Source organism: Megascapheus bottae, chromosome 1 (genome assembly GCF_031878675.1).
Source record: "Megascapheus bottae isolate mThoBot1 chromosome 1, mThoBot2.hap1, whole genome shotgun sequence".
NCBI classification, from domain to species: Eukaryota; Metazoa; Chordata; class Mammalia; order Rodentia; family Geomyidae; genus Megascapheus; species Megascapheus bottae.
Genome location: NC_143509.1, coordinates 103,298,918 through 103,322,086, shown reverse-complemented (window position 1 = coordinate 103,322,086; position 23,169 = coordinate 103,298,918). Strand labels below are relative to the sequence as shown.

Here is a 23,169-nt window from a genome sequence, read left to right as displayed (position 1 = left end):
CCCCTTGGCTGCTCTGCTGGTGTGAGCCTCCCCTCCCCCAGGACAGCCCTGGAGGGGGCCATGCTGAGGTTACACTGTGGGTTACGTTCCTAGACACGGGCTGCCATCAGCACGGTGAGCTGTGGATATGGGCCAAATCACCCAGCGTCATAGATAGAAATGAGAAGCCTCACGCCCTGGCTTCGGGCCGGCTGTGGCCCCTTGAACACTTTATTGACTCTTAGCTGGTGTGGACATGCTTAGAGTGCCCAAAATAGAAAAAGGGAGCGTGTCCTGGATGTGTCTCACGAAGCACTGCGTCTGGGAAGGAGCATCCAGGTCCTGCCCAGGTGTGCTGCGTGGTGAGCTGGGTTGGCGTGGCGTGCTGGCCTCTGCCGTGCACTCCTGCAGCTCAGCCGTGGATGACCAAAGCAGGAGCCAGGGTCGGGGGTGATCCAGAGGGCTTCATGTTTCTCCAGGTCTCGGTCACTGGCACACCAGCGGTGGGCACCGTGGCCCTGCCCGTGGTTGCCACCTCTTCACCACCAGGGGATGAGGAGGGTCAGGTTGGCTCAGTGGCCTGAGATCCAGTTCCTCCAGTTGAAGGCCGAGTTGGCCCCGTGTGTCAGCGTCTTCACCGGGGGGTTCACCAGCTCCCACCGGCCCTGCTCCTGGTTTTCTTCGCAGAAGCACATTCCCAGAGAGGGGATCTGGAATGGAGTGTGAAAGCCGTCCTAGACCAAGCCAATCAACTTCGGAGTAGCTCTACACTGCTCGCAGGCATTTGTATGCCCAAGAGGACCATCAGGGAATCATGCCACCAACTGCCACGGAGTTGTCAACTCTGGGCCAGGACTGCCACACTGGGGGCCGAGGGCAGGTCAGGTGGGACTACTGGTTGTAGAATGCACGGGACAGTCCTCAGCACAGAGAATGACCGGCTCGTGCCCATGCTCTGCCACCACCTACCGAGGGGCTTCACATGTGGTACCCTCCTGAGTTCTTAGACCCCAGAAAAAGTGCAGCTTGGGCCTTTAGGATCCCATTTCTCCTTCTGTGAAATGGATGGGCTGGAATGGATTCCCGTGGAGACTTTTTGTTGCTGCTGCTGCTGTTTAACAGCTTGCTTTATTTTACCTTTCCCCCTTTTTTTTGAGGGGTGATAGGGTTTGAACCCAGGGCCTCTGACCAGGGTCACTCTTTACTGGACCATTTGTGTTGCTACTAGAGTTGTAAGAAATTGGTAAACTGATGTTAAAATGCCCTGCATCTTATTCTTCACACTGACGGCAGCAGAGGGCACAGGTGGGGCCAAGCCACCTGACCAGAAGCCCTCACACAGGGCCCGGCATCCTGTGCGCCAGGGTGCCAGTGTGTCCTGTCATCCCTGGGGGGGCAGCACAGGTGAGTCTGTGCCTGGAGGTGCCTGACCATGGCCCAAAGAGGCGTGAAAGACACGTACCTTTCTTACCAGCTGGGCAAAATCCCCGTACTCCCGGGGCGGCAGCCCGAGGAGCGGCCTGGTGCAGGAGTCCAGCGAGGAGCCATGACTGACGATGAGGGTGACGCCCGCTGGAGTAAAGAGACACCCCATTATCACAGCAAATCTAGCAAGACCCCAGGGGCAGGAAGCAGGCATGGCTGGTAGAGGCTCAAGAGCAACTTAGCCTCCTATTTGTGCAAGAAAGCGGAATGCATTACTTCTGCATACTCGGCCTGGGGGTGGCACTCGCCTGGGAGCTTCCGGAATGGTGTAGGGGGGAGTCTGAGCCACCGTGCTCTGTTGCTGGATGCACTTCACAGGGGTGGCCGCTGCCTTGCGGGCTGACCTAACTGCTCTGGATGTGTCTGCTGGCTTACCACAATAGCCGAGATGCCTCCTGCTTTAGGTAAGGGTGCTCAGAGAACTTGTGTCCACAGGGGACACAAGTGCCCCGGCCAGCTGGGAGGGGTGCTTCATTCTGGACAAAGCGAAGCCGGGAAAGTTGGTTGAGTAGCCGGTAGGCCACGCTATCTCTTCCTGTCCTGCTTTGTTCCAAGCTGACGTGAGGCATTTGGAAGGAGTGGTTTGTGTGGATCTAGCCATTGTGGGTTTCTGAATGGCACACATCTAGAATTGGAGTCTCACATACGCACTTACTCATTGGCAGAGCCAGGACGCTCTGCTGTGTGCACCTCGGGGCTGGGGAGGTGGGGTCCTTAGTCGGTTTGGAACTTGGGTGGCTTCCATGCTACAGGCAAGGCCCTGGCGCCCAGCTGCTCCCGGTGCAGGCATCCAGGGAGGGACATACCATCCGGAGGGCAGACAGCCAAGATCCTCCCCACGCTCACGGCGCATCTGTCCACATACGCCTCATAGCTCTCAGCTGGCATGAGGGCACTGCAGGGGACCGCGGGCCTGGAAGGGGGAGAGACGGTGTGGCCGATGCCCTGGTGCCTCTGGGAGACCAGAAGTGCAGGTTGAAATGTCTGGGAGGGGGCTGGTCTTCCAACTGACACGGCCCACGCCCGGTCAGTAGGGACAGCCAGTGGTGGGGTCCACGCTGGGACAGGGCTTGCTGGGGGGTGAGTCTCCAGCACCACTCTTCCTCACACTGCAGCTGCACAACTTGGCCACTGTGGAAGAGGGTAACGACTCCCCCCCACCCCACAGGCCTGGCCACGCCTTCTAGACCTTCTTCCCCGGGTGGAGGGCTGGACGGTGGGTTGAAGCCAGCCAAGGCAGGAGTCTGTGAGACTGTGAAAGAGAAAAGCTGGACGCAGTGTTGTGGCTCAAGTGAGAGAAAGCTAGCCTTGAGCAACAGAAGCTCAGGGACAGTACCTGGGCCCTGAGTTCAAACCCTAGGACTGGCACAAAACATGAATAAACACTATTAATAATAAACGCTATTTAAATGAATAGCTTGATTGAGGGTACATGCTTTTCTCTTTCTAGCTTAAGGTAGAAAAGCTACACTTCTACTCTGCCTCTCTGAAGAAATGCACCTAAGAAATGCCCGGAGGACACTTAGTAAAATGATTTCTTGGATCACAGAAATATTTTTGAGAGAAAAAGAAGCCAGATAACCAATGCCACAATAACCTGGACTGAAGATCTGATCGAGGCTTGCTGTCTGAAGGCCACTGATAGCATTGAAATACTGTGATTGAAACATGCCACACGCTCAAACCAAAGAGCACTAACGACACTCCCTGCCCTGATTTTCAGCATAAGCACCCCCGATGTTGGAAAGCAGGGTGCTCTCTTCTTAATGCCCCACGGCCTTAAGTTGGTGTCTTCCTTTCTCTTTCACTTTGCCAAATAATTCTCTGTCAGTCTCTCATCTTTCCTCATGCCTCAGCCTGAATTTATTTTGTATTAAAAAGACAAAAACTGTGGGGCCACAAGTTGAGGTCCATCTTGTTTGGGGACATCCTTGGCCATCTCACCTCCTTTGCACCAGACCAGGGTGACATTTTGACCAGGAATCCTGTTAGACTGGCTTAGCAGGACTTCCCCTACCTGCTGAATACCCACCACCCATGCCTGTTCTCACCCATGGGGCTGAATGTTGAGTTTGCTTCCCTCTTCCCCTCCTCCTCCTCCTCCTCCTCTTCCTCCTCCTCCTCCTCCTCTTCCTCCTCCTCCTCCTCCTCCTCCTCTTCCTCCTCCCCCCTGAAAGGGACTCTTGAACAAAGTCCCCTTGCCATGTTCCACAAGACCCAGCAAAGCCCAGTGGCGTGTACCTGTAGTCAGTATCCACGTTGAAGTTTGCCTCTCTCAGCTCCTCCAGGGTCATGAAGGTCGGGATGGTTTTGCTGGCCTCCCACTTTGTCCACTCAAAGATCCCGGGCTCCACTCGGATCTTCAGTTTTGTCTCCAGTTTGAGTTCTAGGTTTAACATAACACAGTGTCAGTCACAGATGGCAGCTTCTTAGATTTTATGTAACTGAGCTCATGCCAGCCAGCCCTGACTGTCCGTGAGTCTGGCGAAGATCTTCCAACGCTGAGTTTTCTTCTTGGCAAATATTATTCTGGGATTAAGCACGGCCATGCTATTTCTGAGGCCCACGCTGCCAACTGTAGGTATTCGAGGAGAACACGGTGTGTCAGGAGGAAAAGGCTTCCTGCCAGAGCTGGGGAGGCGATGCAGGCAGCAGGCCGTCTCAAGAGGTATCCTGATCCTCAACACAGCTCTACAGCCAAACCAACATGGCAGCTTCACCCTTGGGGCAAGAGTAAGGACGCACCTGGAGGGCGTGGACAGTCTAGCCATTCACGAGAAGGATGTGGATGACGCGAGAGATCAACTACAAAAGGGTGACGGGAGAGTCCAAGAGGCTCTGCTGAGAGGCGGTAGCAGGAGGAGGGTTCGTAAGGATGAGCATGGTGGTTTTCTACCACCGTGGCATGAGAACACAGCAGTACACCTCTTGCAATTGTTTTAGGAAAGGAGAGGATAAGGGAGATAAAGGGGTGAAGTTGGTGGGGACCCGGGTGTATGCGTTGGAAATGCTTCTATGGCCCTCTCTCCCCTAAGGCCATGGGATGCCCTCTCCCTCCCCCATCGAGTGCCTTTAGAAACAGCAATAGACTCAGCTGAGGGGCTCCTGCCTTTCCTCCAGGCTGTGACCATGATATGAAACGTGGGTTCGAGTGTTTCCTGGGGTTGGACTCTCTGCAAGCCACAGTTCTATGGGACACACTTGAGCAGATCTATCCTGATAGCCACCAACGTTGAAGTTCCACAAAACTTTATGTGTTGGCATCTCATGATTATCTGAGAAACAGGCTGACCAGATTGGAAGACTCAGGAGGAAACCTGAGCAATCTTTGTATATCTGAGTCAACACAGGATTCATACCCTGTGTCCTGTGGACCGGTTTTATCATCATCATCATCATCATCATCATCATCATCATCATCATCATCAGTGTTATCTGTATGTGGAGAAGAGCTGGTAAGAGATGGTGTTAGAAACACTAACATTAGCATTGTTCAAAATGTTTTTGGGGTACTCTTTGTGTGCAAGAGATCAAAGTAACAAAAATGGTTAAAAAATTCCAAAAAAATTGGAACATGTGAAGAATGAAAAGCCAGCAACAATGACAAACACAGATAAAAATTATAAAAATGTTTTTCAAGGTTCTTTGCCATATCCCTGATCTTTCTATTTGGCACCACGTAAGAAAGGCCAGCAGGTAATGGAGGGTTAGAGTCCTTACTGAAAAAGAGCTTGGCACTGGGATGACGGCCTCTGAGGAGACGGTGGCGGCGTGTTCCAGTGAACACAGCCCACCTGTGGTAATCTGGGCCAGCTGGCCATGGACAGCCTGCTGGGGACGGAAACCAAACTGGTTCTGAGGGATAAAGGAAAACCACAGCGCGTGTGGCTTAGAACAAAATGTGCCCGACAGATGTGCTGCCTTTTCTGTGTGTGCTTCTCGACTAGTTTACATCTACTGAATTACTGATAAATACAGCTATCTTAAACAACCAGGAACAAAATGACGTTGTGTTCTGATGACTGCCTTCATAGTCAGTGAAGTTATCCTCAAACTGAAGAGCTCAGGACAAACAGCCCGAAAGAGTTTGTCCTTTCCTTCTTTATCTCTCTAACTCGCTAGCTCTATCTCTCTAATGGCTGCACCTCTCTAACTCCACCCCAGGCTCTCCTTCCTTTCTGCATGGGCCAGGTCCGTGGTCTGTGGCCCACAGAAGCTGGGAGAACCTGGGCTGAGGTCACTACTCTGAGGAAGTAACTTGTCCAGCCACGGCTCGCAGTCTGTCCTACTACAGTGGAATGAACTTCCAACACTTGTGTCTGTGCGTGTGCACGGGTGCACGCTCATGCATGTGTGCATGCGTGTGTGTCTTGATGAGGAGTGTTGCTGGAAAGCTTTCGTTCATCTCCAGGTTAGTCCACATCTGCCATCAAATAACATCTGCACGTGGGGATTACTGGACCCCAGCTGAGGTTTTTAAAAAATGGTCATTAATCTTGATGGGACTCATCTAATCGAGACCCAGAGAGGAAGGGCAGGTGACTGATACCCAAGCTTCCGCTTCAGGAGGTAAGACGATGGGCCTCTGTCTTACCGATGCTACCATAATGGCTCAGGGACGACGAAGCCTCAGGATGCAGGAGGGAAGAAACCAGTGCACGGGTTCAATGCGTGCAGGGTGAATTAGTGACAGAACAGATTTTGTTCCTTATAGTTAGACTCTGGCTAAAGAAACTGAGTTCTGACAATACAAGGGAATGGCTGGTGACAGTGTCCGGGCAGGTCTTGTGACTGAGCCCTGTCCCTGGCCAGGTTTCTGCCCCTGTCTGCCTCTGGAAGGCTCTTGGACTCCTTCCCTGCATGGGCTTGGGCCGCAGCTGGGCCTGGGCCAGAGCTGGGCCTGATGCCTGTGTTGGTCCTTCTCCTCATCGTCCCAGGAGCGCCTTCTGTGAAGACCCACTGCCCCTGTTTCTGATGCTTATTCCATGTAGGAGCTGTGGAATAATACGAGTGCAGCCTCTCATACCACGGGGACAGGTGACAGGCTGGTGGCAGGCCCAGGTCACCTTCCACACCACAGCCTGTGGGCGGGGACTTTCTTCCTGGGATGGAAGCTGCTGAAGGGCTGGCAGGCTTCCTGACCCAACCAGCCTGGGAGATGCTGCAGAGTTCCCACGGGCCTTGCCAGGGAAGAGGCCTACATTTTGGACTTAGGAGGGACCTTGGTTCCCAGCTCTGGCAGAGAGAGGGTAAGGTGGACAGTGTGACAGCGGTCCTGGCACTCAGTCAGCGCTGGTGCCGTGGAGAGGTCGGAGGGCTGGTGGTTCTGCGGGCTTTGTAGCCACGGCTCTCCCTCCTGGCTGTCCTTAGAGAGCCGCCTCCAAGTCAAGCCAGTTGGTGGACCCCACAGAGTTTCTCACCCACCTTCCAGGATGTGTTTGGCCGTCTGCACACAACGAAGGGCTGGGGAAGCGAAGACAGCCACGACCCTGAGACTGCTGTCCAGCAGAGCGTCCCCTGGGAAACGGCAGGTGGACAGTAAGCTTTGTCCTAAATCATTAGCAGCACTGCAGGCCTGGGACAGGCTCCTGAGTACCCCCCCGCTGTCCCCACCACTGCCCATCCCGTCAGGACGCCTGCGTGTATGCGGGCCTGTGACCACCACATTCTGGTCATTGTTGCTACATGATATTAAGGGACAAAAGAGATGGCCTCGTCAAGCCCCACAACCAACAACAACAAAATGAATTTAGTGGCCCTATGGATCAAGGGGTAGAGCACTAGCCTTGAGGAAAAGGCCCCAGGGACAGCCCCCGGCCCTGAGCTCGAGCCCAAAACCAGATGACCCAGGGACTGACGGAGCCAAAGCACAGCAGCTGGAGGGATCCGAAGGCAGAACAGATTGGCAGGTGAGACGTTCTCTACTGCTATTCTGACCCATGGAGGAGCCCGTGTGACAAGGAGTGCGGGCAGAGGAGGGCTCAGTTTGGCACCTCTCCAGTGGCCAGTGACAGGCCTTCAGCCAGGAAGATCTGAGTCTGGCCAGAGGGAGAGTGTCACAGTCAGAGTGGCCCCGCTCACCAAGACGTTGAACTTTGAACAGGGAAGCCAGTGTGCTATTGCACTGAAATCAATAGCAGGATTTAGTTTTGAAGTTTTAAAATGACGTGCTTGGTACACACAGTGGTTGATATTTTTCCTCCTCTCCCTTCTCCGGATCTGCCTTTCATTCCTCCCGACTTCCCCATTCATTTTCAGGTTCGTATCTCTGTGATTCCACTTATTGGCTGTGTGACCTTGAGTGAGTCACCTAACCTTTCTGCGCACCACCTTTCACAGCTGGCAGTGAGGAGGATGTGAACATTAACCTCAAAGGATATGAGGCATTAAAGGAGGGGAAACGTCTCCTAATCTTAGGAGGATTCTTATTAAGAAACATTGCCTTAAGAAAAAAGAAAAGGGTATGAGGCAAGGGCCGCTATCCTCCTCCTCCTCTTCTTCCTCCTCCTCTTCCTCCTTACCTCCTCCTGGTCCTGCTCCTGCTCCTCCTCCTTCTCCTCTTCACCTCCTCCTCCCCCTCCTCCTTCTCCTCTTCACCTCCTCCTCCCCCTCCTCCTCCTTCTCCTATTCACTTCCTCCTCCCCTCCTCCTCTTCACCTCCTCCTCCTCCTCCTCCTCCTTTTCCTCCTCCTCCTTCTCCACCTCCTCTTCACCTCCTCCTCCTCCTCCTCCTCCTCCTCCTCCTCCTCCTCCTCCTCCTCCCCTCCTCCTGGTCCTGCTCCTGCTCCTCCTCTTCCTCCCCATCCTCTTCCTCCTGCTCCTCCTGCTCCTCCTCCTCCTCCTTACCTCCTCCTGGTCCTACTCCTGCTCCTCCTCCTCCTCTTCCTCCTCCTCCTCTTCCTCCTGCTCCTCCCCCTCCTCTTCCTCCCCCTCCTCTTCCTCCTGCTCCTCCTCCTCCTTCTCCTCTTCACCTCCTCCCCCTCCTCCTCTTCTTCCTCCTGCTCCTCCTCCTCCCCACTGCCGCCACCATTACCACCACTCTCCTGCTGGAGCGTAGCAGGGCCTGCCAACATACCTGCAAGTCTGGCCTGGAAAATACCACAAGAGGATAATGGTGGGTCATTTTCAAAGTCTCTGGCCCCATTGCTTCTCCGGGGCAGGCTCCGAGGGAAGTTCAGATCTGGCCTGTGGTACCTTCCTAAAGCAGAGACGGTGTCAGAAGTGCATGCTCACCCCGTCAGCACACGTGTGTCCCCAACCGCAGGAACAAGGCCCAGGTTAGCTACGCTGTGGGGTTCATGTTGTTTCTGCAGTGCTCTGCGGCGTGGCTTCCACTTGAGCAGCAAACATGGCTTTCCACCAACACAGGGCGGGGCGGGGGGCCAGTCCAGGATCGGGGCCCGGGAAGATCCATTCATATGGTGGAGGGCCACGTGCCTCCATGGCTGACCTCGCTCAGCTGGGGGCACTCAGGCTGGCAGCAGCTATGAAATCTCATGCCCCTTGGGGCTTGCATTCAGGGCCTGGGTGCTGTCCCTGAGCTCTTGGTGCTCTCGGCTTCTGCCTTTACCATTTGAAGCCACAGTGCCACTTCCTGTTTTTGAGTGGTTAATTGGAGATGAGTCTCCTGGGGACTTCCACGCCCAGGTTGACTTTGAACTGCGATCCTCAGCGCTCAGCCCCGTGAAGGTGTGTGCCTGCGGTGCCCGCTCTTTCTCCTAGCTTTAAGTGCAGCTTGCTGCTGGCAGGGGCAGTGGGGACCTCACAGCAAGATTCTCTTCAGGCATTGTTTGGCTAATGGGTCGAAGGCTGAGTGTGTTTCTGAGGCCTTCTCCCAGCAATGCCGCCCAGCACTTGGGCCCACTCGAGTTTGACCTTGACTTCTAAGCTCTTACCAGTCCGGTGTAAATCCTACCATCCTACCTGCCCTACCATATGCCTGCTGGGGGACCAGAGACCAGTGACAACCTTTCACCAGAGAGAGGGGAGATGGGGGAGTTGTGGTGGAAACGGTGGAGAGGTGTTGTCCAGAGCTCAGCGCCAGGCTCTGAGGCAGAGCCAGTGAGCGCCCAGTGGGGTGCCCTTCTGCCACGCCCTCCATGCCCCGCCTTCCCAGCTTCTTCCTGGAGCTGGCATTACCTTCCAGCAGCCCCATGAGGGCCAGGCTAGGGTGTCACCGTTGAGATGTGGTGCCACCTGAGGGCATGGAGGGGGAGTTCTACTGTGTTGGATGCACACACTCCCGTCGGGACCCCAGGGAGACCACCTACCATCCAGTGCAGAGCACTGCTGGAGCCAGGACTTCCCGAAGATCTGGTCGACCCGCTCCCCATGGCGAACCACCAGCACACTCCTCCTCAAGACGGCGGCCTGCGGACACGGGCCAGGGCCCGGGAGACAGAACTGTTACTCTTCCCCTAGCAGCTGCCCGTCCAGTGCCCACAGCTGGCCTGTAGCTGGCCTGCCCGCTACGGGAAGCAGGTGCAGCCTTGGTGGCCAAAGCTTTGCTGGGAACCAGGTTGAGCATGCCTTGGTTTCTTCCAACCCCAAATTTCCTGGGTACTGTGCCAACATGGAGAAATGAAGAGGGAGGACTGGTGCATCCCACAGCCTGCCAACTGCTCCTCTCTGTTTCTTCCAAGTCCTCATCACTCCACAGAGACAGGGGAATCTCCTTCTGTCTCTCTCCCGCTCTCTAGCTCTCCCTGACTCCCACTCCTATACTATATTATTACTATATGATCTAGTCATCCATCCAATCATCCACGCATCCATCCTTCCATCCTCTTTTCCTCTAGCACACCGTGGCCTGGCTCATCCAGGTGCTTAGATAAATGAGCTGCCTCTGAGCCCTCCATCCTCTTTGCTGTCTATCCATAAGCTGGCTGATCCCAGCGCTAAGGAGAGGAGGTGGAGTGGCCTGTCACTCTTGCGGTAGGTGGGGTGGGTCCCAGGACCCTCCAGGAGCGCAAAGGTCATGGAGGTCAAGTCCCTCACACACATGCCTCATGTCTGTTTAGACTCTGCACACCTTCCTGGTTTAACTCGTCTCTAGATGACTTGTCTGCCCAATACCATGGAAATGTGTGGGATTAGGGGGACAGTACCAGGAGGAAAACAGAGCTGCTCCTGTTCACTACAGTGTGCTCTAGATTGAATTGTGAATGTCAACCCTCAAGACTGTGGGTTGATGCCTGGGTGGTGAAACCTTTAGAAAGTGGGGCCTAGTGAGAGGAAGTTGGGGGTGGGCCTTTTACAGTGCAGTAAGACCGGGCCCCTTCCTCTCTCCTTGGCTTTCCAGTCCCCAGTGGCTCTTGTTATGACACACAGAGCTGCCCCTGGCCCAAGCTTTTGGGGCCAAGTGATGGAGGGCTGAGGACCTGAAACCATGGCCCAAATGAACCTTTCCTGGTTTAAGTTGATCAACTCCTGCTCCTATCATAGTGATGAGAGCTGAAAGAAGCACGATGCTGACTTTGAGTTCTTTCCTCCAAAGCCGGTTGGATGGTTAGGCACCAAACCTCTGGATAGGAGGAGCTGGAGGATGGGGTTCTGCTGTTTCTTTTGGGTCTGAGGGAGGCTGTGGCGGTTGGCAGCACCCCTGGACCATGTCCTCCTCTTGGGGCCACACACAGTCTGGCCTCCAGGCCACACAGTTACGGGGTGCGTGTCTGCCCCCATTCTTTGGTGAAGTACAGGAACAGCGCTCTCAGCTGTGGGAGGACAGACCTGACCTGGCCAGCACGCTGGCCTCCCGGAAAGTCCCGCAGGCCCACTCACTGCCTCAGGGCCGCAGGGAAGGCTGAGTACAGAGCAAAAGCTGACCCCGTGACTGGGGTTTTGCTTGGTGTACTTGTAAAGCGGGGCTCTGTTACCTGCAAAGCCTGCGCACCGCCAATGCTCCTGGGCATGGCTGGAGTGTGGAAGTCTCCACTTCGCCTGCCACTGGCTTCCCCGTCCTTCCTGGAGTTCAGGTCCAGACTAAAGGTGTATGTCCTGTGGAGGGGAGGAGAGACAAGGCTGGGAACAAAGGGGCTGTGCCGTGGCCCCGGAAGCACACGGGCTGCGGATGTGTGCACCAGGACAGATCCTCTGCAGGTGGGCTCGGGGCTGGGGGCAGGGGCTCTGGAGCAGCTAGCGTGAGTGGCGGTGGCCTTGTCCATCTAACTCTTCCCCCAGCTGATTTCATTTATCAGCCCGGCCAGGACACCACACCCAGCTAGTCGACCACATGTTATTTCATACTACAGGGCCTTGGCTAGGGGCTTGGGGCATCATTGTGTTGTCCAGTGGAGAGCACGAGGGAGGAGGAGGCTGCTTCCAAGGTGATGGAACATTGTTGACTCACTTCCTAGAAAGGCTTTCTGCCAGCGTGGCAGGAAGGAATCTAGTTTGCTAGCGATATGCTCACCTGGGTTAATATTGTTAGTAAATGACTAAACCCTAAAATCGGAAACCCCTCTGTCCCTGGAGAGGCTCCTTAATCACAGGAACAGGAACTTGGTCCCGCTCTGACTTATCTCCATCTTTACAGTTATTCTCTTTCCCTTCAGGGCCTGGGTACCTTTTTCCTAGTGATTCTAGAATGAAACCTTTGTATTTGAGGATCATGGTAGCTGGCTTCCAGTGACTCACACCTGTAACGCTAGCTGCTCAGGAGGCTGAGACCTGGGGGGGGGGGGTCACAGATCAAAACCAGCTCGTGTAGAAAAGTTCTTGAAACTCTATCTCCAATGAACCAGCAAAAAAGCCAGAGGGGAGACATGGCTCAAAGTGGTAGAGTTCCAGCAGTGAGCAAGAAATCTAAGAGTGCAAGGCCCTACGTTCAAGCCATGTTAGAGGCAAAAAGAAAAAAAGAACAGAAAAATAAAGCCTTTTGGTGAGTGGAGTGAAGTCAGACTCCAGTACAGGCTCTGGGGCTCTGGGGCCAGAGCTGGTGCATTCCAAGGGCTGGGTGATGTGGAGCAGGCCATCTGCTCAGCTGGGCGGCCCTCGAGGGAATGGCGACTCATTATTGTCTTCAGAAAAGCGTTTCGTGGCTTGGCTCTTCGCATTGTTGCGTTCGTTATGAGTTAACACACACAGACTCCTTGCATTTCAAGCCCGTCTCAGTCATTGTTGAAGACAGACGGCTGAACCCAGCTTTTGAAACTCTTCCCATGGCCTCTGAGCCTTCAGAGCTGACGAGCCCAGAGTTCAGACACAAAATGAGTGTTACACGCCTGCTGTTTGGAAACCGATTTCATTCTGTTAACTTCTTTACTGGGAAGTTATTTGGGTGAATGATGTGGGATATCACGTACCCTTTATTTTCTTCCCGTCCTCGTGAGAGGTGTTTCTTGCCTAGAATGCTGGATGAGTTCCTCTGCCTGGCCCAGTCACTTCTCTGTTTTCTATTTCCTTCAAACCAGGACCCTACTCCATGTTCTGTGCACGTACCATCTTGTGGGATTAATACCGCCTACCATTGTTTCTATTTTCCAGTGTCTTCTCAGCACTTTGGTTTATTCTTGCAGCTACACTTTCCATTCATCCAATGACACGAGTGGCCCCACTGATGTTTTCCTTGGACTTGCATCAAACTTGAGATCCATTCTGAGGAGCGATTACTCCTGTGGGTGGCTTTTCTCAGTCAGGGAGATGGTGTGTTTCGTTTATCCAGCTCATGTGTGACTATTTGCTGGGGGGGCCTCCCCTCAAGCCCCAGGTTCTCCTACATCTGGCAGCAGCTCCTAGCACGCCTCCTGGGACCTGCTCCGAGCTGGACACCACCCTCTGTACTGTACCCCAGTGGTCTCCCTGACACCATACCGACAAGCTGGCAGGATCGGCTGTCTGTGGGGTGTTTGGATTTAGTTCATGCTCCGCTCCTTTGTCTGCAGAGTCCTGGGTCTCTGTCTACTTCCTTGTGGCCTACCATTTCTTGTAAACTTGTTGAAGGGAGGGGTACAGGTCCCACAGTTCCATTTTTATGAATTCTCCTATTGTCAGTGCAGCAGGTAGGGAATGCAGGCTTTGGTGGCTGCTGAGACCCACTCGGGAACCGCCCGTGGTCACACGGTAAGCAGAGGACACGGTGCTGAGCTCTCTTTTAACACAGGAAATGGCAGTCGGTTTCTTTCTGCAGGCAAGGCTGGGCTCCCCCTCCCCATGTGTGGCTTGATCTCAAGACAGTAGAACCTGTGATCTACAAAACCATCTGTGAGCTTCACACTCTGAAAGTGGAAGGGTACTTTTTGTGTTTTCTTGCCTGTCTTTCCCGTGAAGTTGAGTTGCGGGAGGGGGGGTGGGGGGGGGGGAGCTGTCGGCCATGGCGGATGGCAAGGGCACAGCAGTTTGGTATTTGGTTTTCACTGAGTGGTTGTGTTCTTCCAGGGCCCAGCTGCAGTCTATGGAATTTCATACACAAGGTCACTGTCCTGATGCTCCAGACACACAGTGGCAGACCTTTGTTTCCCAGACCTGGAGGCCGGGAGTCCAGGGAGAAGGTGTGGCAGGGGGGCGCCTCCTAAGGACTGTCTCCTGGCCTGCAGACGGGACCTTCTTCCTGCGCCCCCATGACAACTCTTTGATTCTGAACCTCTCCAATAAAGCACCATTCATGTCAGAGCGACCCACCTTGGGGGCCTCATAAAAACATCTCATAAAACATGTCCAGACTGACCTCATTGGACCTCAATTGACTAATTTAAAGGCCAGTCTCTTAAAAGGGTCAGAAGCTCAGCATAGGACTTGAGCGACACAGGCCATAATAGTTCCTCCGTTGTGTCTCATGAATTGCTGAGGATTTGCTCTGTGGTTTCAGAACATCTTGGGTGTTGGCAATGCTCTCGTGTGGGCTGGCAGCTGGCAGCGGGCTCTCCTCAGCTGTGACCTGGGGCCCGGCCTTCTGGCCCCTGGTGGGGCTGCACCTGTCCCCTCACTGCCCTCCGCAGAGACACGGAGTGGCTCCTCCTCTGCAGTCACCCCCGGATAACTCCTGGCCTTCTGCTAGGAGCACCTAACAAGGCCAGGGGATTGCAGCACCACCAGCATAGAGGGCCAGAGGGCTGGTTTAGGTGAGTGTCCAGTGCCCCGAATGACCAGTGAACTGCCATGTGCAATTCCTCTCTCTGCCACAAGGGGGCCCAGCCGGAGCGCATGCCTGCAGTTCCCCACTTGTGTGGCTGGTGGCCATGCTGAGAACTTCGAGGAGGTACAATGAATGAAGCGGCTTTGGGTCAACACTCCCGGGGACAGAAAGGTGGCCTTGCCGGGGTGTTCCCAGGCCTGTCCCTGCCTCCCAGGTCTGATGGCTCCGGGCACCAAGTACCACATGGGCTTCGCTGCCTTTCCCTCTCCTCACCAGTGCTCCAATCACTGGTCTCGTGGGAGCCCTCTGCAGGGAGCAGGGTACACACTGGCAGAGGCATAAAGAAGCCGGGGAGTCACTCAGGATGCCCACGAGGAGGAAGTAGTTTACATTTGACGTCACCACGTCCAAACAGTAGTGGAAAACAGTCTGTGTTCCTGAACATCGTCCACAAACCAGCCAGGAAGGCCTGACAATGTGCCCTGGGTACCTGCGTAGACTGCAAGTGATGGCACGGTCAAGCAGCACATCATCGACGTGCCCGCGGATGGCGGGTGGTAGCCGACCGGAGCTAGCTGTGGTCTGTGGGGTGTGGCGAGGCAGCACTCACCTGTGCCTAATCCAGGTGTCGGCCTCGCTGGCTCTCTCGGTGTAGTTTTCCGGCAGGAAGCCTCTGCAGCCTGTCCGCGCCGAGGTCCCCAGGGCCCAGCCCTCGCTGGCCTCCCCTTGCTGTGTGGGGTCCACGAAGATGTAGTCGCCCGGGCTGAGTGCCAGCTCGTCCTCGTTCTGGGGCTGGTACTGGAACTGGGCCCTCAGGGTCTGGAAGGGAGGTGCAGGGTTTCAGTCTGCAGCCCAGGCTGGGAAGCACCGAGAGGCCGGTCTGTCTGCACCTGGTTTTCTGGCAAGGCTGATGCGTTCCAAGACCCCACCATACTCTTACTGACTGACGCTCAGCATAAAATATAGTCAAGTGCAGCAGGGTGGAACCCTGGGTGGGTTTAGAAATAAGTGTTAGTGTGTCTCCCACCCTTCCATCTACTCTGCCACTGACCCATTTCCTTCCTTCCTTCTTTTTTTGGGGGGTGGCTTGCTAGTCCTGGGCTTGCGCTCAGGAACTGAGTACTGTCCTTGGACTTTCTCAAGGCTAGAGCTCTACCACTTGAACCTCAGCACCACTTCCGGCTTTTTTCTATGTATGTGGTACTGAGGAATCGAACCAGGGTCTTCGTGCATGCAAGGCAAGCACTTTAACCACTAGGCCAAACTCCCGGCCCCTCACTTTCTTCTTTCTTATGTAGAAGTCCTTAACCTGCCTGCTTGCTTGACACGTGGCTGCTCTGAACTTGTGGATCTGCCCCCTGGGTCTGGAAGGACTGCCACACCACATGCTTGCCTCTGAGCCTGTCAGTTCCCAGGGGAGGGAGCCCCGCAATGCGGCTCCCCACAGTCACGATGCCTTCATCATCCATCACAGTGCCTCCTCCTCGCAGGAACTCGGTTAACACCATTTGTGGTGAAATTTCTGTCTAAGTACAACTCATGTGCAAAAGAGCTCTGGTTCCAAATTGCACAAGGAAAGGGCACAGCCCCCTCCTCTAGTGCAGAGACGGTGCCCAGGGCTGTTGTCACCCCCCTGGGGTGGGGCCAGATTGTCTCACCTGGTAGTGCACAAAGCGCATGTCTCGGGAGTACAAGGCGGCTGTCCACTGGCCACTGTGGTCAGGCTCGATGGCTCTGGCCAGCTGCTCCAGGGTCCTCTGGTGGTGAGGGTAGAATTTGTGGGCCAGCGTCAGATGCAGCTGCTTGGTGCAGGGCTTCACTGTGCAGTCTGGATCAGCAAGCACAGGGGTACTGGGTACTAGAACCTGAATGTCAGGTGACTATAGGGGTAGGAGACATTTATCCCTAATGCCAGGTACTGAGTACTAGCACCTGAATGGTAGGTGCGTAGAGGAGTACTGAACACCAGCACCAGAATGTCTGCTCCCAGTCTGGAATAAGCTGAGACACCTTCACATTAGCTCCTCCCTGTCCCCTCAACCATTCCCGTTTGCCCTGCGGCCTGCTCTCCTGGCAGAGGCCTGGGCCCTCCGTCCCCAGTCTCCAGCCACGAAGGAAATGGTTGGATCATTGCAGGCTTTTCAGGTAGAGGAGGGGGGGTGCTCTGTGCCAAGGCTGTGGGCCTTCCTCTCTCGCCGCCCTCAGGTTTGCAGCAGCCTGGTCCGTGGCACCCCAGGCCCGGGCTGGGGTAAAGGGCTTTTGGCTGAGGAGTCTCAGGAGAGAATTCCTCAAGGAGCAGACTGTAAGTGTGCCACAGGGCCAATACTGTCATCAAGAGGCTGAGCCCTTCTCAGGCGGCCTCTGCAGGGGAGACCCTGGCTGTTCTGGGCCCCTGCAGCTCAGTGAACACAGCAACTGGTCACCAGAATGACTGGTCACTGGGGCCGGGCTGCAAATAGCCCAGATTCTGTGGAGAGACCCAACTTTAGGCTGCTTCTGCCCCTTTCAGCCAACTGTTGGTCCAAACTTAGCTGGGGTGGGGGGAAGAATGGCCAAAAGCCACGGGCTTCTACAGATTCTCAGGACGGCATGGCTGTGGCTGCCCCACACAATTACTTACAAGAGAACAGGCCCTATTGTTTCCCTAAAAGCAGCCCAAAGAGGTGAGCCCTGATGCTGGGTCCGGCCACAGGCCCAGTCTCAGAACTGGTCACAGGACCGGCCACAGGGCCAGCCTTTAGCAGCATTCTCAGCACTCAGCCCTGAGCTGGGGCGGAGGCGGCCTTGGCAGGTGCATGTGGGAGGTGGGAAATCCCTTCCCTGACGCCTGGCTGTGGTGGGGGCAGCTTGCCTTGTGAGTCAGCATGGCCCGGGAGGCCTGGCCGCCCTCCAGCCATCCAGGGCTGAGGGGGCGAGGCACCGGTGTCTGAACGGGTCCCTGTCTTCTCACTGCCACCGGCACCTGGAATCATGTCCATGTCCACGCAGGACTGGCGTGAACTGGATGACGCAACAGTCCTCCAAAACTGCCATGGGCTAAATGGTACATGGCCTGGGGCAGTCCTGCCTGGCCCGGGAGGCCAGGAGAGGGCTTGGGCTGAGCCTTCTTGGTTTCGGGGTGGGTGTGAGCCCTGAGCTGGCTCTTCAGGAAGGCTGGGTGGAGTGCGGTGAGACAGAGAGCCAGGACTGGCCATTGTGTTCCTATAACATTTTCTGGGTGACTCAGTAAGAATTGATTGTCTTCTGGGGGTCAGAAGTTCAAGGTCAAAGGTGTGGACAGGGGACCATCCAGCCTCTGGTGCCCTCGGCTTCTCTGGGCTGTGGCCTACGTCAGGTGAGCCTCTGCTGGTGTGGCTGCCCTGAGTCTGGCGTGGCGCGTCCCCCTCGGTATGTCCCTTTTGCCGTGTCCCCTCAGCGTGTCCCTTTGATCCTTGGTCTAGATACACCACTGGATTTAGAGACATCTACTCCGGTGGCCCCCTCTCAACTCTCTGTATCTGCCAACAGCCACTGCCAAATACAATCCCCCTGGGCTTCCTGCTGCGTGTGGATTTGGACTACGTCTCCACACTCTGTCCCCGCCTTCTGTGAGACCCACCAGGGGCCACAAATGGCAGATGAGGGCCCCAGCCTGTGTGAGGACAGCGACTGTCCAGGACAGTGAGAACCTGCTGTCCCTGAGAAGCCAGCTCACCAAGCCTGCCAGGACCCACAGAGTCATCTGTGGCAACCGCTGGCCGGCTGCCTACCTGCCAGGACAGAGGCCTCCGTAGCGAAAGCCATGGCGAAGTCCCGGATGACGACGGCGGGGCTGTGGCCGATGAAGAAGCCGAGGTAGCTGATAGAGGAATGGAGAGCCAGAGGGGTGACGGCTGGGAAGGAGCCCAGGACCCTGTCCCCAGCTTTCTTTAGAGCCTCATACAGGAATTCCACCTTCTGGTCTTCACACTGAGAGAGAGGGAGGGAGAGGAGAAGGCTTTCTCAGCTTGCACTTGTCTAAAAAGAGCTGGGCAGGTGGCCGGCACCCTTCTCGCCCTAATCTGCTCAGTTTGCTGTGGGCTGTGGGTTGGGTCCATGTGTCACTTGTGTCCCCCGTCTATAGATCTAGTCCCACACTCCAGCTTTGCTCGGGCTAATCCAGGCAGCCTGAGGGGGGTCCCCCTGCTTCTGGGAAGGCCTGGGGTCAGGGAGCCCCTCTCGGGCCTGAGCTGGCAACCTGGCATCAGCTCTCTCTGGGTCCTGAGAACTCACCGAGTCTCAGGCACACAAGACTGCTGTCAAGGGATTAGAAGGTACGGAAGCTTCTGGAAGCTTCTTCCCTGCATAGCTTTGCTCCCATTCCCTCTTGTACTGGGCTGTAGGAACTAGCCGAGGACTTGGCCCCGCCCCTGTCCCGGCTGCCAGGCTCAGCAGGACGGCTCACTGGCCATCTGGTCCTTCTCCAGCTTCCTCAGGTGGGGGTGCCGAGGATGGGTGTGCCCCCGCCCCCGCTTCTCCACTTCCAGTGCTCTGGGAAGCTGCCTGAGACAGGTCCTGAGCAGCCCTGGCCTCCATGTTCAGCAGATCTGCAGGAGTTAGACACTCTTCTGTTCCAGGCCCTGTTTTGGTCTCGGAGTGGATAAGTCGGCAAGAGCCTCTGCCTCCAGAGAGGAGCAGAGTCTGGGACAGGACGGACACAAGACTGAGGTGGCGCCCACAGGGCTTCCGCTCTTTTTAGTCTTCTGCCGGAGATGTTTACAGAAGAAGACGTAAAGAGGTCAGGTCCGAAAGGGTGAATGGGAATTCACTGGATGAAAGAAAGGACCGCAGAGGAGCCCGCTATGGTTCTGGACCATCTGGTGAAAACAAGCTGGTAGGCCCTCCTGGCCACAGAAGGTCAATGTCAGCCCTGGGCCCACGCCACTCACCGTGAAGAACTCACAGAGGGTCACGTGAGGAAAGACCTCGTGAGCTCTGTTCCTGGCACACTGGCGCTGGCTGTCTTTCCAGAACTCCTGAAGTTTCTCCAGCAGGGGCCCCGTGGGGCAGAGGAAGAGGGCGTACTCCTGGGGAATGGGGTCGTCCAGGGAAGGGTCGTGGCGGTGGGCGTGCAGCCTGGGACAGAGAGCAGACACCTCTACCTGGTGCCCAGAACCAGACGCCCCGAAGCCAACAGCGGGCTGAGCGCACAGTGTGTCTGCATCACACCGAGCAGCCGGCTGGGTGCAGCCCCAGGCCTGGCCAGCGAGCACCTCCTTGAGCCCCAGCTGCTGCCCCCATGGACTCAGAGAGAAATGAAGGCAGATGAACAGTTAGACTCACAGCCCAGCTGCCACACAGCCCCGGAGACCCTGCAGTGTTGGAAATTTCGGGGGGGGGGGGATTTTCCACATTTTATTCATTTCAAAGTTTAGATTAAGTAGGGAACTAAAGACCACAAAAATAACTAGACAAAATGTAGGTGGCTACAGTATTATCTTTTGATTCAGAACAATTCAAAATATGAGTCTGTACCCAATGACAGGTGAGTGCTACCACATCTGGCTTTATTTTGGGGTGTGTGTGTGTGTGTGTGTGTGTGCACTGAGAATGAAACCAGAATGCTGAGCACATGCTCTATCATTCAGCATGCACCGAGCTCTATACCAGATTTGTAGGCGAAGAAATCTGTGTGTGCAGTTTCTGTTCTGTCTCTAAGAAGGGCTCTGGGCCCCGCACGTCCTGCTGGCGGGCGGGCACAGAGGTGGAGAGGGGAGTCAATAAAGCAAGAGCTCCACGGCGAGCTCCCACCCCAGCCTGGCCCAGCTCCACACTCACCACTCTGAGGCCTCATCCACCGTTTTCCTCCCCGTTGCCGCCAACGCCTTCAGCCTGAAGGAACAGAAGCACATGGTCAAACCAACATGGCCAATGCTCTGGGAGAGGGTTGGAGAAGCTGCCCGTGGGCCCTCAGCTCCTCCTGGAGGACCAGGCGCTGGACTCCCTGGTAGGCTGCCCACGCGACCGCCTTCCGTGTCTCCACGCTCTGTGTTTCCACTCAAAACCAAACCCGCTGGCGGATGCTGGAGGTGGCTGGGCCAGGCCGGGCTGGGCCCTGACTCCAAGGGGGCTTTCCTCACCGAGGCAGCCCAGAGTCCAACCTCCTGATGTGCCAGGGGCACAGACAGCCGGTCCCTGGCCCCAGCACCCATGGGGCCCTGGCCACAACTCCCGCTATCATGGGCCTTCCTCAGTGTGCCCCAGGGAGTGAAGACACCGGATAGAGTCCAGCAGAGATGGATGAGGAGAGTCAAGCGGCATGGAGCAGGGAGGCCTCTCCAGTGCACAGGCCCTGTCCTGCTGGGCCCCTGACAACCCAGGCCTGCTGCCCTCCCGGTGAAGAGAATGGGGACATGGCCATCTAAGGCACTGGACAGGAAAGGGAGCCCTGCGCTGAGTGCTCTGGCCCGCCCATGACACATCTAAGACACATTTCTGTCCCCAAGCATGTGCTGACTGTTTAAAAAAGAAGTATCATTGAGTGTCTAGTCTAATGGACAGCTTGAGCAGGGGAAGCCGAGAGGGCTTCAGAAGAGAGAGCCAGGCCTTGCCTCTGGCCTCGGCTCGCTGACCCACAGCTGGGGGGCAGGTGCCAGGGTGAATGCACCCCCCCCCCAGCTTGATTCCATGTACATTCAGCCGACCCTGGATTGACTGAGGGCCATGGTGGTGACAAAGGCCTGCCACATGGTATAGGGGCCTCCTGCCTGATGTGCAGAGGCCTACCAGACCAGGGAAGGAGAAGCAGGCACTTTGACTTCAAGGCCCTTTCCTCCGGTGCGAGCAGGGCTTTGTTCCAGCACCAAACGTGAGCTCCATCCCTGAGCGCCAGGTCTCTAACACATATTGATAACGTATATTTATTGTTTAGCTCAAATGGACCAGAGCTAAGAAGATTTGCTGTGAAAGCTACAGCCAATGTCAGCATGGTTCCATCCCTCACTGAGGGGAGACTCCTAACACTCAAAGTTCCCATGTGAAGAATGGCCCAGAACTTCCTTCCCCTCCCTTCCCTTCCTTTCTCTCTCCCCCTCTCTCTTCCCTTTCCTCTCTTATTTCTTCTTTTTAGCTTTGAGAGAGGGACTTAAACTTGGTATCAGCCACTGTGACTCATTGGCTAGTGCTCTATCAACTGGGCCATGCCTCCAACCCCCATTCCTTCCTTTTTATTAGCCATTTGAATTTTATGTATTATTTATCAAGATTAGTCTCACTTTGCAGTCCGAGCTGATCTTGCTGCCTCAGTTGTGTGTACACGTGCTGAGATTATAATGGGGTGCCACCACCCCGGGGCCTTTCTACAAGGCCTTCACCATCGTGACTGGACATCTCCGTACAAACTGCTCTTCCTGTACTTAGTAGAAATTTGGTCTGATGTGTCTCCCTCCAGCCCTAGCATTAGAGACTCATATCACCGCTTGAGATGACTTTAATGTCACCTTCAGAGTCACTGGGCTACAAAAGAGGTCCAAGTACTTCCAGCCTTCCAGGAGAGGGCAGCCAGAGCTTGGCCCCCAGCGGCCCTGCAGTGGACGTGGTCTTTCCAACATGAGACCATCTCACGCCCTGGAAGCAGATACAGGGCCTGTTTGAGAAGCTATCCTGCACTGTAAGGCAAAGTTAGCAGGATATCACCCCGTGGGGAGGTCCTGCAGTTCTGTCCGAGAGGCCTGGCAGGGTCTGATCTGCCGGAGCTCAGCCAGCCACAGTACTCACGCCGTGTGTGCAGGGAAGCCCATGGCCAGGAGTGGGTCCAGGAGCGAGGCAGGGCTGCGGCCCCTGAGCTTGCTGGTGACCTTGGCATAGAGCTGCGTCTCCCCAGCTGCCATCTCTTCCTGCCTGCCCTGCAAGAGGCACCTGCGAGCTGTGACGAGTGGATGGAGGAGCCGGGGAGGGAGGCTGGGGCTGCGAGGGGAAACCTCAAGTCCTTTCAGGTTTGCCACGAGCTCTTATCCTGTTTGCGCAACTGTTGGTCTGAATTCCCTCCGTGGGTGCTGCCCGCGGCTTCTACAGTGGGTTTTGGGGCCCGCACTCCATGGAGGTCCTCAGACACTGGCACCCATTCCATATCCACACAAATCCATCGGTTCTCCCCGTTGTCCATGGATGTGTGCTTTAACTGGAAACTTAAAAAAAAAATTAACATGCACACACCCAAGGGCACGTGCACAACTTGAGGCGTTTTCAGAGAGTGAGTGTGCGCTCCTACATCTGCCAGCAGTCTGCAGTCTGAGAAGCTCGCTTCCCAGGGGAGACACGTTTGTGTCAGGGGTGTCTGTGGTGGTCGCGGTGTGGGCCGGATGTAGGTGCCACCAAGGCCCAGAGTACAACCTGTACAGCAGAGACCGAGGGTCTCCAGCCCCCATTTCCTGCCTGGGGACAGGAATTGTCCTCTCTCTTCTCTATCTCTCCCCCACTTCATCCTGCTACATTAAAATAAATCCTTGCTAGAACTTAGGAGGGAATTGTGGACCCAGGGGCAGTTCCTAGCTCCTTTGCCCCGAATTGCCTTCCTAAATTTATGCGCACTATTGCATATAGTTCCCTGCCATGTCTGTGCAGCAGTACAGGGAGTAGCTGTGGTGGAAGCTCCTTTATCCTTTTCTTTGTCGATA

At 55.5% G+C, this 23,169-nt stretch overlaps 1 protein-coding gene across 1 annotated transcript; it reads right to left on the bottom strand.

The window, feature by feature from the left end:
- Positions 1–80: 80 nt before the first annotated feature.
- Ubash3a (ubiquitin associated and SH3 domain containing A) lies at positions 81–22,439 on the bottom strand. Its single transcript, XM_090349671.1, has 14 exons — positions 22,271–22,439; positions 20,333–20,386; positions 19,444–19,630; positions 18,286–18,484; positions 16,195–16,364; positions 15,147–15,355; positions 11,340–11,460; positions 9,735–9,834; positions 8,540–8,662; positions 6,889–6,981; positions 3,706–3,850; positions 2,271–2,377; positions 1,442–1,551; positions 81–689 (listed from the first exon to the last, which is right to left on the bottom strand). The coding sequence occupies exons 1-14, from the start codon at positions 22,381–22,383 to the stop codon at positions 552–554; spliced, it is 1,869 nt and encodes a 622-aa protein (XP_090205797.1). The 5' UTR covers positions 22,384–22,439; the 3' UTR covers positions 81–551.
- Positions 22,440–23,169: the final 730 nt, after the last annotated feature.